The 15393-nt window shown below is 52.3% G+C and overlaps 1 protein-coding gene across 3 annotated transcripts; it reads right to left on the bottom strand.

The window, feature by feature from the left end:
- Positions 1-5757: 5757 nt before the first annotated feature.
- On the bottom strand, positions 5758-14771 carry KLF11 (KLF transcription factor 11). 3 transcript variants are annotated; one of them, XM_073896986.1, is made up of 5 exons: positions 14572-14771; positions 12610-12879; positions 10401-11361; positions 9525-9575; positions 8359-8478 (listed from the first exon to the last, which is right to left on the bottom strand). In XM_073896986.1, exons 1-4 carry the CDS (start codon positions 14611-14613, stop codon positions 9562-9564), a joined length of 1287 nt encoding a protein of 428 aa, XP_073753087.1. In that variant the 5' UTR covers positions 14614-14771; the 3' UTR covers positions 8359-8478; positions 9525-9561. The 3 variants fall into 3 exon arrangements, with proteins under 3 accessions (XP_025723513.1, XP_073753086.1, XP_073753087.1); XM_025867728.2 differs by lacking the exon at positions 9525-9575 and having other exon boundaries at positions 5758-8478; XM_073896985.1 differs by lacking the exons at positions 9525-9575; positions 14572-14771 and adding an exon at positions 13891-14023 and having other exon boundaries at positions 5758-8478.
- Positions 14772-15393: the final 622 nt, after the last annotated feature.

Raw genomic sequence — 15393 nt, 5'->3', positions numbered from 1 at the left:
CTGTGATGAAATCGTCAGTTTCCAGAGCTGGAAAGGAAAAGCTGCCTTTTCTGTGGGGTGTGGACCCTGGGAAGGAAAGGTGACACTTATTTTAAGTCTTCAGGAGGTGACCATCTGACCGATACCCCGTGGAGCTGGTGTCTGGGGGGTGGCCACACAGAAGCGCGTGTGGTTTCTTGTGGCACCAAGGGCACAGGGCTGTCCTTCCAAGACCCAGGCTTCTGCCCGCGTCAGGGGCCTGTGGCCAGGGGTCAACAGTGACACCACTTGGCAGCAAGCATCATAGAAGAAGCTCGGTTAGGACTTCCTGGCTCAGCCCCCGGGGAAGTGCGGTTGGAAAGATCCCCATTTGGGCTCGCTAAGACCCAAGAGGTTTAGCACAATTTGTAGGGAAAGAGGAGGAACCGCAGAGGGAAGGGCTGAGTTTCTTATGAGTCAGACAGGAGAGAATCTGAGCGGAAATTAGAAATAACACGACCTTGTGTGCTAGGGGGGCCCTGGAGGTAGAAAAGACAGATGTGACAGGAATGAGCCAAGCCCCGGGCAAGCTCAGATGAGGAGCGGGGAGCCACTGGGGTCTGGGTCCTGCAGTCCACACTGCTCCCTCCCTCGCCCTTGGAAAACGTGGGGTAGGAAGTAGCCAGGCTGCCCGAGGAGGCCGATCAGCTTCTTTCTGCCGCAAGAGCTGGGAGCGGTGGACTGGGAGAGCCCCGCGGGCAGGGAGGAGCCCGGACTCCAGTCTTGGCCTCACTTCCCAGCAAGTGATCTGGGGATCTTAGTGTCCTCATCTAGCCAGGGGGTAGATGGCGCCTGTCCTTCCTGCTGCCCACGGTTCCTGGGAGGCCTGACCAGCAAATGGCTGGTGGGGAGCTCTGTCACTGTAAAGCCCATACAGGTAATAGGTGGGTGCCTGGTTGTGAGGTCAGGCCACTCAGTGTAGGTGGAGGGGCTGGTCTGTGCTCCACAGGCAGCCAGCTGGGTCTGGTCTTGGGGGCTTTGGTCCACCAAGAGGCACAACTCTTCCTCAGGGACGCCCCCGCGGTTACAAGGGAGGTTGAAACCACGGTTTCGAGCCCCACTCCGCTTACCAGCCGGAACTCTGCATTTTCCTGGTGTTCCCTGTTTTAATATTTCAGAGCTTCCCCCAGCCGTGTCGTCACTGGCTTGGGGAGCCCGTGCTCAGTTGTGCTCCTTGGGGCCCACCGCAGGCCTGGGCACCCGCATCACGGCCCCCTGGGCTCACACTCACAGCCATCTCCCTGGATTGGGACATCGAGCCAGCTGGGCATGGGGCTGGGGGCTCCCGCACACTGAGCCCCAGGCCCAGCCCATGTCCTGCCCCCTCCGTGCACCCTCTGTGCTCTCTCCGAGAAGCCTTATCCTCAAGAGCACGGATCTAACCGTGCGGAGTCACCCTTTGAGGAACGGATAAAAGTGGCAGCTCCGCAGCCTGGAAAATGGACACACGCCCACGGGCACACGGTTGCCTTCGGTTTCAGGTGCTGCCACGCTCGAGGCCGGTGTGCACGCCGATCGCTCAGGGACGCCCTTGGCAGATCTCCAGCATTCTCTCGCTGTCCTTTTTTCCTCGGCACTCTGTCCTTTGACCCCTCACTTCCTTAGTGTCCCTGGACCCTCAGTGCCATCTCCTCAACTCAGGGACTCCCCTGGGGCCGGCCTGGTTTCCCCTCCCTCCACGGCAGCCGGGAAACTCCCTCGAGGCAGCCAAGAGGGGCAATCGCGGGGTTCACCCACTCATTTCCTGTCTCTCAGGGGTCTCTCTACAGTCCAGGTCCTTTGAAAACGCTAGGATTGTGATTTTATCTGGGTGGGTTTTCCCTTGCTATTTTAAGATTTATTTATTTGAGAGAGAGAGAGCACGAGTGGGAGGGGCGGAGGGAGAGAATCTCAAGCAGACTCCACGCTGAGCGTGGAGCCCGACTCAGGGTTCGCTCTCACCACCCCCAGATCACAACCCATGCAGAAACCAAGAGTTGGACGCTCAGCCAACTGAGCCACCCAGGCGCCCCTCCCTCGCTATTTCAGATGTGAGGTGTATTCGGTTCTTGTTACTCCATCTTGGGTGGAAGTGAATTCATATTTCTATGATTTTGATGTTCACACTGTCACAAGTTGGCCCGTGGCAGTCCCTCTGAACAACTTCTTTGCTGTTTCACACAGTCCCTGATGCTCTTGAAGGCAGCTGGTGACACGAGGATACTGTCTGGATGTTTCTGTGCCCCCCAAAACAGCTATACTGCAAGGAGCCCTGGCTCCTTTGGGTAGGAAACAACTCAGGTTTTTTGTTTGTTTTAAGTAGGCTCTACGCCCACCGTGGAGCCCAATGCAGGGCTTGAACTCACGATCCTGAGATCAAGACCTGAGCTGAGATCAAGAGTCGGACGCTTAACCGACTGCACCATCCAGGCGCCCGTGCTAAGGTTTTCTTCTACGTGCAAAATAAAAGTGCCAGACACTGAGCAAGGTGCATTGCCTCTTGTCTTTACTTAGGCCTTCTTTCATAAATAAGGAAATTAAAGCTTCGAAGGGTAGAGTACCTTTCAGCAGCACATGGCTAGATGGAGTCGGCCTGCCTCAGGCCAAATCCACACTACCCACCAATGCAGCCGCAGGGACTCCAGGGCCTATCAAACCCCTTCGTGGAAAAGAAGGCCGCTTGGGGCACCTGGATGGCTCAGTACAATCAGCATCTGACTCTTGATTTCGGCTCAGGTCATGATCTCGGGGTCCTGGGATCAAGCCTCGTGTCAGGCTCTGCGCTCAGCAGAGAGTCTGCTTCAGGATTTGTTCTCTCCCTCAGCCCCCTCCCCCCCTCCCCCATAGAGAAATAAATCTTTAGAAGCAAGAAAAGAAAAGAAGGCCACTCTCTTCTGTGCGGCCCCCACCCTGGGCCATCCACCCCTCTGCATGCGCGCCCTCAGACAGGACATGGGGAGACAGGACCGCCCACCTCCCCTCTTTCCCCGGCGAGACCTCACAGCCTTCGCCACTCAAAGCCCATCTGTTTCCCAGGATTCTTCTGTGTCTGCGAGTCGGTAGTGTCCTGACTGAACTGCAGCCCCAGCCTCACCCCTCCAGTGCCTCGGCCAGAGCAGTCTGACCCGAGCACGGAGCATGAATTTCCCCCGTTTAACAAACACTGAGGGAGTCGCCTGTGCCTCCAGGATGCTGGGCCTCAGGGACACAGACCAGCCACAAGGAAGGCCTGCCATCCCTGTCCTCAGGGAACCCACAGTCTATGGAAGGGGACAAGGTGTGATTACAGTGACAAGTGCCATGAAATAAGGCTGGGCAGTAGGTTCAGCCAGGAGAGGCGGTGGGCTGTTGGCATGAAAGGGAGGTTCAGGAAAGGGGGAGAAGGGGCACAGACCCACATCTTCCCCACATCCCTCCCCAGAATCCAGGTGAGTCCGCAGCGGGTGCGGGCTGCTTCCCTACTCCCGCCCCGGGGCACCCTCAGTGATGCTTGCCCCAGCATTAGGGAAGACACAAGGCCGCCTCCCCAGCATGGCCCCCTCCGCTCCTCCCAGGGCCCGCACACCCCACCTCTGGCACCTACAGCCTTGGGGGGCGGGGGGGGAGTACGTCGGCATCTTTGTCCTGTGCCTGCTGCTGTTCTGGTCCAGGGCCTGGAAAACCTTCCCTTCACCTTTAGTTCAGATGTTCCTCCAGAAGACTCTTCCAGTGGCACAAGCGATCAGCCACTCACTGCACGGTGCTCCCTGACCCTCTTATCTTCTTTTATCTGTTTTCGGCTCAATATGTTCATGTGTTTTCCCGTCTTACCTGCAGGACTATGAGCTCCTTGGGGGCAGAAACTAGAATGACTCACCTCTGGGTTTCTGCTCCAACATGACAGGAGTTTGTTACGTGCTGTTGGATGGTGGATAAATGGACGGACGGGGTTTGAATGGATGGATGGGAGGGTGGATGGGGGGCAGGCGGACGTGATATGATCTCTGGCATGCGGGACCTTACATTTTAGCAGGTAAATTAGATTTGCAGTAAAATCCAGTGAAATATGATAAGTTTTAAAGACCGAAACTCTAGTCTTGAAAGAGCCCAGAAAAGGGGTGCCCTGGGAAGGCCCCCCGGAGGCTGCCATCAGGACGGCCTGCTGAGAGCTGAGGAAGCGCAGGCCCGTCACGGTATGATTGTCACCTGACTACACGTGCATCTCCCAGCACTTGACTTGTGGCATCTTATTTCTTTATCATCTTGCTTGTTGGCCACTTTGTCCTGAGATCAGCAAGACATCCTGGGGAGAAGGAGCCTGTCTGCAGAGTCAGCTCAGGACAATCCTGGAAGGCACTAAGCTTCTTAGGGAGCGGTGAGAGGCCTTTGGGAACCAACCCCCCTAACTTAGAGAGGACTGTGTCTCACCCCTCTAGGGCAGGGAGTCCCGGAGCCTGGGCTTTCTCCCAGGAGGGGGCCCAGCCATCAGGAAAATGTCTCAAGTTCCTCACTGAGGAAGTCCCTCAACAAAGAGGCAGGTGGAAAGCACAGGGACAGTGGATGTTACAGCCAGGCAGCAGTTAGAACCCTGGGGACAACAGCAGAAGGAAAGCAAGTACAAGTTCACACAGCTGAGGGTACCACGCTTGTGGCTGTCCCCTAGAAACAAAGGTGTTCGGAGTCGGAGAGACTTTCCTGGGTGGACGGCTGAATGCAAAGCGCATTATGATCATTTATTTACCAACCCCTCACTCCCAGCGCCCCCCCCCCCCGGGTGCCCCCGCCCCCCCCCCCCCCACAGGACCAGGAGCAGTGTGGCCTACTGAATCACATCCCAGGGGGCCCAGCTTCAGGAGGCGGGGAGTCCGCGGGACTGCGACAGACTGCGCGTGAAGTGAGAGAGGAGTGCGGCCGACTCCAAGGTCTTACACCTGGAGGCTGGAAGGTTGGACTCCCTGTTCTTTTTGAAGACAGTGGGCTTAACCGTGAGAAAACCGAGCATGGGAGAGAAGATGATGAGCGTGGTTAAGTTTGAGATGCCGCCTGGACACACGTCAAGTAGACAGCTGGAAGGGGGACCCCGACGCTCCGGTTAGGGGTGCAAAGGACAGATACGCACATGGAGTCTCCCCAGTAGAGAGGTTATTTCCATCTAAGGCCCGAGACTGGAAACGATCACCGTGCATGTGAGGGGAGTAGAAAAAGGGTCAGGGAGAGCGGGGGGGGGGGGGCAGCAAAGAGCAGGCAGTGCAGCCCCAGGACAGCGGGCGAGTGTGGCCTGTGGGGGCGATCAGCTCTATCCAAGGCTGCCGACACCCAAGTATGACTGAGGCGTGAACTCATGCAGGTCCTCAGCTCCTTCAGTGAGGGGTGGATGCAGAGCCCCCGCCGCAGAAGGTTCAGGAGAGAACATACCCCAAGAGCAAGGGGTGAAGCCCATGGCTCCGCGACACGCTTGTACAGCCGGGGCTGGAGGGGGAAGGAGGGAGGGAGGAGACTCCCTCTCACTCGGCTTCCTGTCACAGGTTCCCCAGCCCCCGCGGTCCCACCGGGTCAGAACCAGAGCGGCGTCAGAGAGCGCACACAGACGCAGCCTCTGCACACATTTCTTGCACAAAGAATCCTCCAGGGCATCTAAAGGGCACCTGGGAGCTGAACAGAAGCCCAGAAAACAGAGAGGAGGGTTAGGTAGGGCCGATATACAATAAATTGTGTGGACTCTGCTGAAAAGATACGGGTATGTTCTGACGCGGCTACAGGACACAGGACACAGGACGCAAGTCCAGTTTGCAAATCAAAAAAGTTTTATAGGATTCAAAGAAAAAAGTTACATCACACATATTCATTTAAATAATAAGTCCAAGTCTGTTACATAAAACATAATTCCGAAACATTTTAAATTTTATTACTGAAACTACTTAAAAAGTCTCAAAGTAAAAAAAAAAGATCAAGCAAAATTGCTCAGCAATAAAGTGCACCGGGGGAGGCCGCGGCGCGCTCCGCTCCCGACGCCCAGAGCCGGTGGCCTCCACGCTGAGAACACCAGGGTTTCTGGTTCTCAGGAGAGTATTTTTCAGATGGACGCTCTCCCAACTTACAGTCTTTCAGTCAACAAACAGAGGGGGGCAGAAAAAATGTCGTTTACAAAAGGTATTTCTAAATCTAAGCAGGAAATGGAAGTATAAATCAAAACCATTTTAACCCATCTATTCTTTAGAAACGACACTGCTCAGAGAATGAGCTTTAATGTGACAAGTAATCCAATACTCAAAGACCTTGTATTATCCACCAGAACACGAGTTGGACTTCCATTATTTTGCATAGTTAAGAAAAATATCCAAATTTAATGCCATTTAACGGCATATACATAGTCAGAAATGTTTATGCTGATTTAAGATGGAAGCGGAAGAAGAGATTGGGTGGTGGCGAAACATGAGCTATATACATTTAATTACGGTTCTCTTGCAACGGTATTGTCTCATGAGCTCCAGAAGTACTCAACTATGAAGTGTCCAAAAATATGAACGCCACCTAAACATACAGCCAGCACTCAGACGTGTAGGTCACTCAGCAGCTGATACCAAAGGGCAACTTACTGGGTATCAAGTAACACCCAGTGACTGATCAGGTGACGATTATCAGACTAAAGGACCCAAACATAAAACCTAATCATATTTATTCAGTATTTCCCCTTACCATCATTTTAATAAAAGTAAGTGCCAATAACGAAGAGACAAAGACCAAAATCTAAATACACATGGCACGCATACACACAAAAACAACCCATCCCCAGGCTCACAAAGCAGTGCAACATTCCTACGTTCCTTGGATGCATCGCGTCGCCTGGATTCCCGACGCCGCCCAGCACGAGCAAGCTCAGTGGCTTCCCGGACCCCAGCGCCGCGGCCTCTGGAGAATTAGGACCTGAGATCACACGGATTCAAAGTGGTGCCATGGGTCTATTTTCTAAGCAGACTGCAAAACACCCCATTCCAAGTAATTCTGTTTGATCAACTCCCTTCAAATAAAATGAATGAAAGGAAAGCACAGTAGTGTTACTGCCTTAAGTGTAACTTGCATTGCCTGTAGTTCTTAATATTTAATAATTAATATTTAACAATTCAGAATATTGGAGCTAGACTGTTTGCATGTACACTTCACCTCAGATAAACTGTACTTTGGTGGAAAGTTCCTCCAACCAATAAGGACTTTTTCTTCTTCTCTAAGAAGTTCTTCTACTCACAAAGTACTATAAGGCCACAGCAAAAGAAGTCAACAGACAATTAACAAAGTGGCTGGGTTTGAGTGCTTATGTTATCTTTTTTTTTGGTGTTTGAGGTACAAACAGGAAACTGAGTTAGGTTGCTCTCAGCAGAGCAATGGCCCCCAAAGACACAGACACTCAGATCCTACAGCTCACTGTTCACTGGGGATCTATCAGGTATTTTAAATATCCTCTGGGGTACATTCTTTACAAGTCACACCATGGACACAGGTAAATGACTAGTTCTATTAACCAAAACTTTAATTCCTTGAGCTACAGCCTTAAAGGAATTGTTGCCTGGAACTTCTCTTGAAAATGTTATGAAAAAGCTAAATGCAAGTTCTTCTCCCCCCCCCCCCCCCCCCATTTAAGAAGCCCCTATGCAACTAGTTCTGGTTCTAAAAAATTCTTAGATCTAAAAGGCCTGATGACAGACTTGCGGTTTTGTTTTTTTTTTGTTTTGGTTTTTTTGTGTGGCTGAATAATGTGCCAAATTTACTAAAAGTAGAGTTATTTTGAAAACCACTGTTGAACACTGAAAAGACTGTAAAATCACCTATCTAGAAATTGATGATTTGAACACCAACAATATAAATACTTTAATAAAAAAAAACAGTATAAAAATTAGTACCCTGTCTCAGTTCTACAAAACATGAATAGAAAGGTTATAAAAATCCAAATTTTGTAAACTTTTATTGCCGAAATGTCGGTTTGAATGCTGGTGATTCAGATGATCAAATTTTCTTCCATTTCCTCAAATAAACTTCTGAAACTACAAAAGATTTTGAACAGGGTCCCAACCAAAAAGGAAAAGTTAACATACTTTCATCAGAACCAGCTCACCACTTTCTCCTACTCCCCAAAACAATTTTTTTTTGGGGGGGGAGAGAAAACCATCAGTTCCATTCCTGAAAAATGCTTTTTAAAATTCCCATGGGCAAGTCCCTGGCTGACCTTTCATGCAGAGGCTGGCATGCTCACTAGTGGGCTCCCAGGTCTCTCTGCTGAGGCGATTCTGTTCAGTTTGCCAACCTCTGCCTGCCAGCCAGGGACCTTCTTGGTAGTCATGTGGCGCCGGGCATGCTTTGTTAGGTGGTCACTGCGCATGAAACGCCGATCACACACGGGGCACACAAATTTTTTCTCCCCAGTGTGAGTTCTGCGGTGGCGAGAGAGTTCATCGGAACGAGCAAATTTTTTATCACAGCCATCCCAGTTACAGTTAAAAGGCTTCTCTCCTAAGGGGGGAGAAAACACACATCAAAGAAAATGTAAACACTCAGCACCTTACCCGAGCTGGTTAATTCATGTTGTTTTGAAATTTTGTTCATCAAAATCTAAGAAAGTAGTATCCTATTATTCCGGTATTGAGTTATTCAAAAGTCAGGAAATCCTCCATTTTTTGTTGCCACACCTAAGATATATGTCAGGGCCCAAAGATGTCAGACTAATCTCACATTTCAAAAGATTTTTTTTTTTTTTTTTTTAAGATTTACCCATTTGAGAAAGAGAGAGAGCATGCGCAAGCATGGGGGAGGGATAGACACAGTCTCAAGCAGACTCTGTGTTGAGTGTGGAGCCTGACACAGGGCTCGATCCCACAACCCCAAGACCATGACCCAAGCTGAAACCAAGAGCTCGATACCCAACAGACTGCACCAGCCGGGTGCTCCTCGAAAGATATTTTTAAATAAAAATAAATATCTGATTGTTATAGCTTTGGGTAGGGAGAAGACTCTTGAAAGGAATAATTCCTTCCTTCGAAAGTAGAGCCCCTTGGGGCACCTGGGTGGCTCAGTTGGTTAAGCATCTGCCTTCAGCTCGGGCTCCCTGCTCAGTGGGGAGTCTACTTCTCCCTCTGCCTCTCTCCCCAACTTGTGCGTGCCCTCTTGAGCTCCTGCAGGCACTGCCCCCCTACCAAATAAATACATAAAGTCTTTAAAAAAAAAAAAAAAAGTAGAGCCCCTTGGAGGCACCCATTTGCTTTGATACATCTGTGACTATCACATCTAAATATTAGACTCTATTCCATTCGTTGAGTGAGAGCCACCATGATTAGACCTATAATGAGCTATAACCACCAATCTGAAATGCATTTTGGAAGACAATACAATAGAAACTCCTTCCACTTCAGCCCTTCCTCCACTGTACTCCACAACTCACTGCTGTCCTACAGGCTGTTAGCAGACCTCTTGGTGGAAGGGGGTTCCACGACCAAGAGTTTATGAAACACATCCTTACTACAGACTCCGTGTAACCTGATACCGTGCTTATACTTACGTACGTGTGTGAACCTCTCAGAGGCGAATTTAACACACCATTTAACCACAGGAGCCTTAAAAACAAAACAGCAGAACACTAACTCAAAGAACAAGAGTGCCACAGAACATCTGAAATATTCTGACTGAATCTACTAAAGCAGAAGCTCTACCAGACCTCAGTTAAACATGGTAGCCACCAGCCCCACGTAGCTATGTAAACTTAATGAAAATGAAAAATTTACTCCTTTAGTCACACTGTCCACATTTCAAGCATATAGTTAGTGGCCACCTTAACTGGACAGAGAATATTTCTATCATTGCCAAAAATTCTCTTGGACCAGGCTGATGAGATAAAAAAAAAGGAACACTAAGTCATTATAGTTTCTTGTATGACTTCTTCTGAAATCAAAACTATATATTCCCAACGTAAGAACACTACATCCCCTCGAAGTTCACGTATTTTCAAATTCAAACTTTTCCACACTTCACAGACCTCTCCCCATAGTGAACCAAAATAAGTTACACTGACGTTTATTGCATGTGAAATGCACATTTTCTAAAATGCAAAGACTGAGGCGTCTACTGCAGTGTAAAGAAAAAGGGGCAACATGAGCATCACCCTAAAAATCTGTCAAAGGGATCACAATCCTAGAACTATACTACATTGTTATCTACTGGGATGAGACGGCATGTTCTAGAAAAACCAATGATGGTTGTACTAATGTTAATCCCAATCCCTATAAGACTATGAAGGCTTTTCCCAAAAACCAAAGAAAAACAGCCAACTTTCCACCTTTTCCAGGGCTTCTCATGTTTCCCTCCCACTCCAGGAAGGCTCAGTGGGTGTCTCTTCAACACAGGCTCTGGAGTTCTAATGTCCTACCTGCCTTAGTACTCACCTGTGTGGGTGCGAAGGTGAGCCTTGAGGTGGGAACTTTTGAAGTAGGTTTTCCGGCAGCCTGGGAAGCTGCAAACATAATTTCTCCTTCGGGAAAAGTCTACCTGAGGGGCGCAGTTTTGACCGGAGGCAATGAAGACTGGGGCAGGCGCAAGGGGCAAGAACTTGGTATTGCCCACAGCCACGACACTGGATGAAGAGGGGGCAGGCTGGGGGAGGGTCGCCTGGGGCAGGACCAGCATCACAGCTCCCTGAGGCACAGGCGGTCCCACGAACACAGGCTGGGGCACGGGAGCAGCATGGGGCAGGATGGGTTTGACAGTCCCTGCAGACACTTGGGGAGGAGGCTTCAAAAAAGCTGGTAACATGCCGCTCTGTCCAGTCACAGGGATCATTTGGCAGAAGACAGGGGAACTGGGGACAGGGACAGAAATCAGAGGGGTGGCTTTCCTTGGCAAGTCACTTTCATAATTCTTTGGTAAGCAGGTTTGAATTGCAACAGGCCACCCTGACTGCTGGCCTTTGTCCACGGGGATCAGGCCACCAGACTTGTGCCAGCAAGGCTGACACGACACTGAGTTAGTGGTCAGTAGATTATCTGTGAGTTGTGTGTCCAGCAAAGATTCAGTATGTCCCAAAAACTGTGCTTCTCCTCTGTTGACGGGAAGTTGGCATTCTTGAATCTGGGCAGTAGGAATGTGGCCAGGAGCAGGATTCCCCCCGGTGTGGTGGATGACACTTGTCACCATGGGCCTGCAGGGGGAGCTGGGGGCTGGCTCCAGTGGCTCTGGCTTCAAACCAGGAAGGCCCCTCTCCGCCTTCCTGCTCAGCACTTTGGCTGCCCCAGCAGAGGCTGGGGGGATGGCCATGACCATGCATGCTTTGGAATCAGTTACTTGGGAAGGAACAAGTGTCCCTGTCGATGGCTCCATAAGATCAGGGCTCTGAGGAGGAGTCATGCACTTAAAAAAAAAAAAAAAAAAATTCCTGTGTGAAAAGGTTGTTGTGGTTAAATTTTAAAAGGGACTTACGTTGATCACCATGCCCCAAATGCCTTTTAAAAAGTATCTAGGAAAGACTCGTCTAAGCCTGCTCACAACAGCACCCAGTGAATTTCAAGACTACATGGAGTATTTTACTTTCTAGGGCTTCTCCCCATTTCCTGAGCTCTCCCAAACCAACCCACTTGCTTAGTTTTAAGAAGGTCAGTGCCACCTGGGGGCTTGCACAGCTACTGAAACGAGCGATTTTAAGTATTAGGACCACAAATAAGAAAGCAAATTTATATGCAAAATAAGAGCTTTTCACAATAGCTTTTGATTCTCAAATCTTTTTTTTTTTTAATCCCAGTGCTAATCATTTAACACACACTTATCCAGTGCCTAGTGGATGCCAGGTAAAAACCCATCGGAATGACCTCCCAAAGGCCACGCTCTAACCAGTGGCTCTAACTGAACCAAGCCTCTCCGTGGCACCCAAGAACTCCCACTTATTGTCAGCCTCCCTGTGGGAGAGCTCAAGGCCAAGTAGCTCTGTGAGGTGCTTCTGGCCCGTTATTTGTACAGTTCTCTCCACTGCCCACGAGCTCCTTCTCTTCTCTCTTCCCAAGTCTGCTTTCCACACTCTCCTTCCAGTACAAGCTTCCGACCCAAGATTCTACTTTGCACATCTGTTAGCCCGTACTCAATTTCTCCAAGCTGAGAAGCAATCTCTCCCAGCACTTCTGTAGCTCTAGCAAGTTAAGAAAACAGAAACAAAAACCGTGCTTGACTGCACTCAGCTCACTGCAAGTAAGAACTGAGTTGCTCCAGGGAGGTAGAGGCCGGTATTTCAACCTAGCTAATTAAGGCTGGTGCCAAGGCACAGGCTGCTCATAGCTGCCACCCATGTATCCTGATCCCAGACTGGGTCATCTGGGGGAAGCTAAGCCCCCACCCTGAAATTCCCCAGGGAAGCCAGTACACTTTACTTTCTCACATCAATCTGTAGGTTTCCTCCTATGAACAGTTTAACCCTGTAGCGGCAAGCGATAATCTACTAATGGAAAGAGCATATTTTCAAGAAGTAAGAGAAATTTTCACCCTTAGGACCCATCCAAGAGAAGGTTATGCACTTGGCCTACCAGCACCCCAATGAATCTACCCACAAGTTCTTCAGCACATTTAACATACTCTAGTCATTATACAAAATGCTCTTCTCCCACTTCTTACCAGAGTCGATAAAGAGTCGAAGTCCTTTGGTAGCTCAGATGCAGCTGCATCCACATGCACAGTGCTGGTGACATCCCCAGGGTCAGAGACAGGTGTGAGGGGTCTTATCTTTAAGAGGTCACCTTTCTGGGATCTTTGACCCCAGGAGCTCATGCAAACAAGAGCCTCAACTGCTTCGATGTCATTCTGCTCTAAGATGCTGCAGGTAGACCTTTCACTATCATGCCTCTTCCTCTCCAGGATTGACTCACAGATGTCCATGATGTCAACCTAAAGGTGACAACACAATGGCTTCTCAGTCCAGGGGACAAAGAGAGGGCAACCCTGATGGGCATGTGGGTCCGTACACCAGGCACCTGCACTATGCACGTAACACACCATACTCGACACACAACGCGCTCTGTATTCTAGGAAAATATGTCAACAGAACATTGATGACAATTTCACTTTTAAGCCAATGTTCTGAAGAATGAAGATGACTGGACTTGGCTGGCCAGCAGTTTCCACGGAAAACACTGATTCTTAAGAAAAGTTAAGTTCGTGTTTTCCTTTGGTAATGATTAGTAAGACTTTTAATTCCAGAGGTGTGAGCCAAAGTGGCCAGTGTGACACTGTCCAGCCAGGAGGAGAAACAGACATCGACTCTAAGCCTTTAGTTGGCTGAGAGGACACATGGCTCTTCAGAGTTGGCAAAGCCAGCAGAAGAGTGTCCCTACAGATGCATTTTTGGCAACTCTCTGAAGCACTCAGCACAGCCTTCTCAAGTCAGGGCATCACCATGGGCAGAACCTTCCAGGGGCTCAACTCCATGGGCGCCAGGAAGGGGGAGCCCATGCTGGCTGAGCCTTGTTCCTTAGACTCAGGAACACTCAGTCACTCCTTACTGCCAGTCAGGAGATAAGAAGAAAAATTCTGAAAATCTAGCCAGCCCAAGAGACAGATGTCCTTCCCTGTGTGTCACACGGGTCTTTTTCGGGGGGGGGGGGAGGGGAGGGTGGGAAGAGAAGTGACCGGAACCAACTCATCCCTTCCCAAAGACCCTTTACATCTATAAAGATACGTGTTTTCACTTGGCTTGCCCTAGCGAGCGTCAAACCCCTCTGTCCCGCCAGGTCCCCCGCGCAGGGCAGGATGCTAGGGTGGCTGACTTTGCAAGCACCACTCTGGCCCAGCTGCGTCCGCAGCCCGGGCCCCGGAACCCTGAGGTCACAGACGCGGGCTGCCTCCTGCTCGCTCTGCCGCCATGGGCGGGAGATCTGGAGGCGCGCAGGGCTCCCACACCTTTCTCTCAGGCCCTCGGGGTCCTCCAGTCTCGACGACCAAAGTCCTAGGTCTAGCCAGCCCACTAACTCCCCTTGGCCCTCGGGCCCCAACACCAGGGGGCCATGGCTAAGAACAGCGCCCTACCTCGCCCCCCACCCCCACCCCCGCGTGCGCCTTCCCGCCAACTTTGCCCCGCCCCACCACCCCACCTTTCCAGCTTTGCCCCGCCCCCTACCTAAAGGCCTTCCTCCCAGCACTGCCCCACCCCCTGCCTCCACCTATCGCGTGTGGCCTTCCCGCCAGCTTTGTCCCGCCCCCTCCCCGCAGGGCCTTCCCGCCAGCTTTTGCCCCGCCCCCCTCCCTTTTCCGCCGCCCGCGTGTCGCGTTCCCGCCAGCCGCGCCCCGCCCAACGGCCGCCTCCTCACACGGCCTGGTGACGTCATGGCTGGAAATAGCCCCGCGCCGGGAGCCGGCGGCCGCTGCGGAAACGCCAGACAAAGCTACGCGTAGGGCGGCGCGGGGCACACGCCCCCGGGAGGCCGGGCGCGTCCCCTGCCCCTCCCAGCTCCGGGGTCCCCTCGCGCCCCTAACCGTGCGGCCGCGGCAAAGCCCCGTGCATTTCCGCCCTCCTCCGCCCCCGGGCCCCGCACAGGCGGCACGTCCCCGCCTCGCCCCTCGCTCAAATGGGCGTCCACTCACCGCACGCGCGTCGCCCGGGCCCACGGAGCCCGGAGTGTGCATGGTGCCGGCGGCCCGGAGGCAACAAAGCAGCTGCGGGGCGGGAGCTCGGCGCACGGCTGCACCCGCACGTGCGCCGCGGGAGGCGGCGACCCGGAGCTCCTGCAGCCGGCGGGAGCCTCCGCCCGCCCGCGCCGCTCTGCCCCGGCGCGGCCCTCGCGGTGCGGGAGGGGCGGGGCGGCTGCGGAGGGAGCGGCCGGGGGGGCGTGGCGCGAAGGCAAACCAAAATACACCGCGCCCCGCCGGGGCGGGGCCGGACGCCCGCCAGCCAATCCGCGCCCTGTCTTTGCGCCGCCGGCCAATGGGCGCCGCGGGGAGCCGCGTGATCGGAGCCTGGCCGCGGCGTGATCTGGCAGGGCGGGATGCGGCACGTGTTTTGGTCGGAGTGAGGGGCGGGGCCTGAGGCCCTGGAAAGTAGGGGAAAGGTCCCGGCGGCAGCGGCGGCCGCTGCCAGAGGGAAGGGCGGAGCAGATGGGGCCGGAGAAGTCCCTGGGCAGGGCCGGCTGGGGAGGTGGGGTGGTACTTAAAGGGGTCCCGCCCGCGCCCCGCCCAAGTGCAGGCCCCTATGGAGAGAATTCGTCCCATAGAGGGAACCCACCAGGTTTTGCTTGCTTGTTTTTGTTTTTGTTTTTAATTTATCTCTGATTGGCTCCTAGGAGTGCCTCCCTGATGGGGAGGAGTTTTGAAAGCTGCCTGGCTCCAGGTGACATTTCTGCATCCGTGGCTCCTTTCTGCAGGCACCCAGAACCCAAGCTTCTGGACGTGGGTCCGCCTTTGACGCCC

This window comes from Callorhinus ursinus, unplaced genomic scaffold (assembly GCF_003265705.2).
Source record: "Callorhinus ursinus isolate GAN/ISIS: 27379988/994484 unplaced genomic scaffold, GSC_fseal_2.0 scaffold10, whole genome shotgun sequence".
Taxonomy (NCBI): domain Eukaryota; kingdom Metazoa; phylum Chordata; class Mammalia; order Carnivora; family Otariidae; genus Callorhinus; species Callorhinus ursinus.
The sequence above is the reverse complement of the archived record's forward strand: the minus strand, read 5'-3'. Positions and strand labels throughout refer to the sequence as shown.

Coding starts and splice junctions, on each gene's coding strand:
- KLF11 (XM_025867728.2), bottom strand. CDS start 14,613: ATGCACACTCCGGGCTCCGTGGGCCCGGGCGACGCGCGTGCG. Junction 12,880..14,571: donor GCCCGGGCGACGCGCGTGCG/GTGAGTGGACGC, acceptor TGTCACCTTTAG/GTTGACATCATGGACATCTG. Junction 8,479..10,400: donor TCACCTTCGCACCCACACAG/GTGAGTACTAAG, acceptor CTCCCCCCTTAG/GAGAGAAGCCTTTTAACTGT.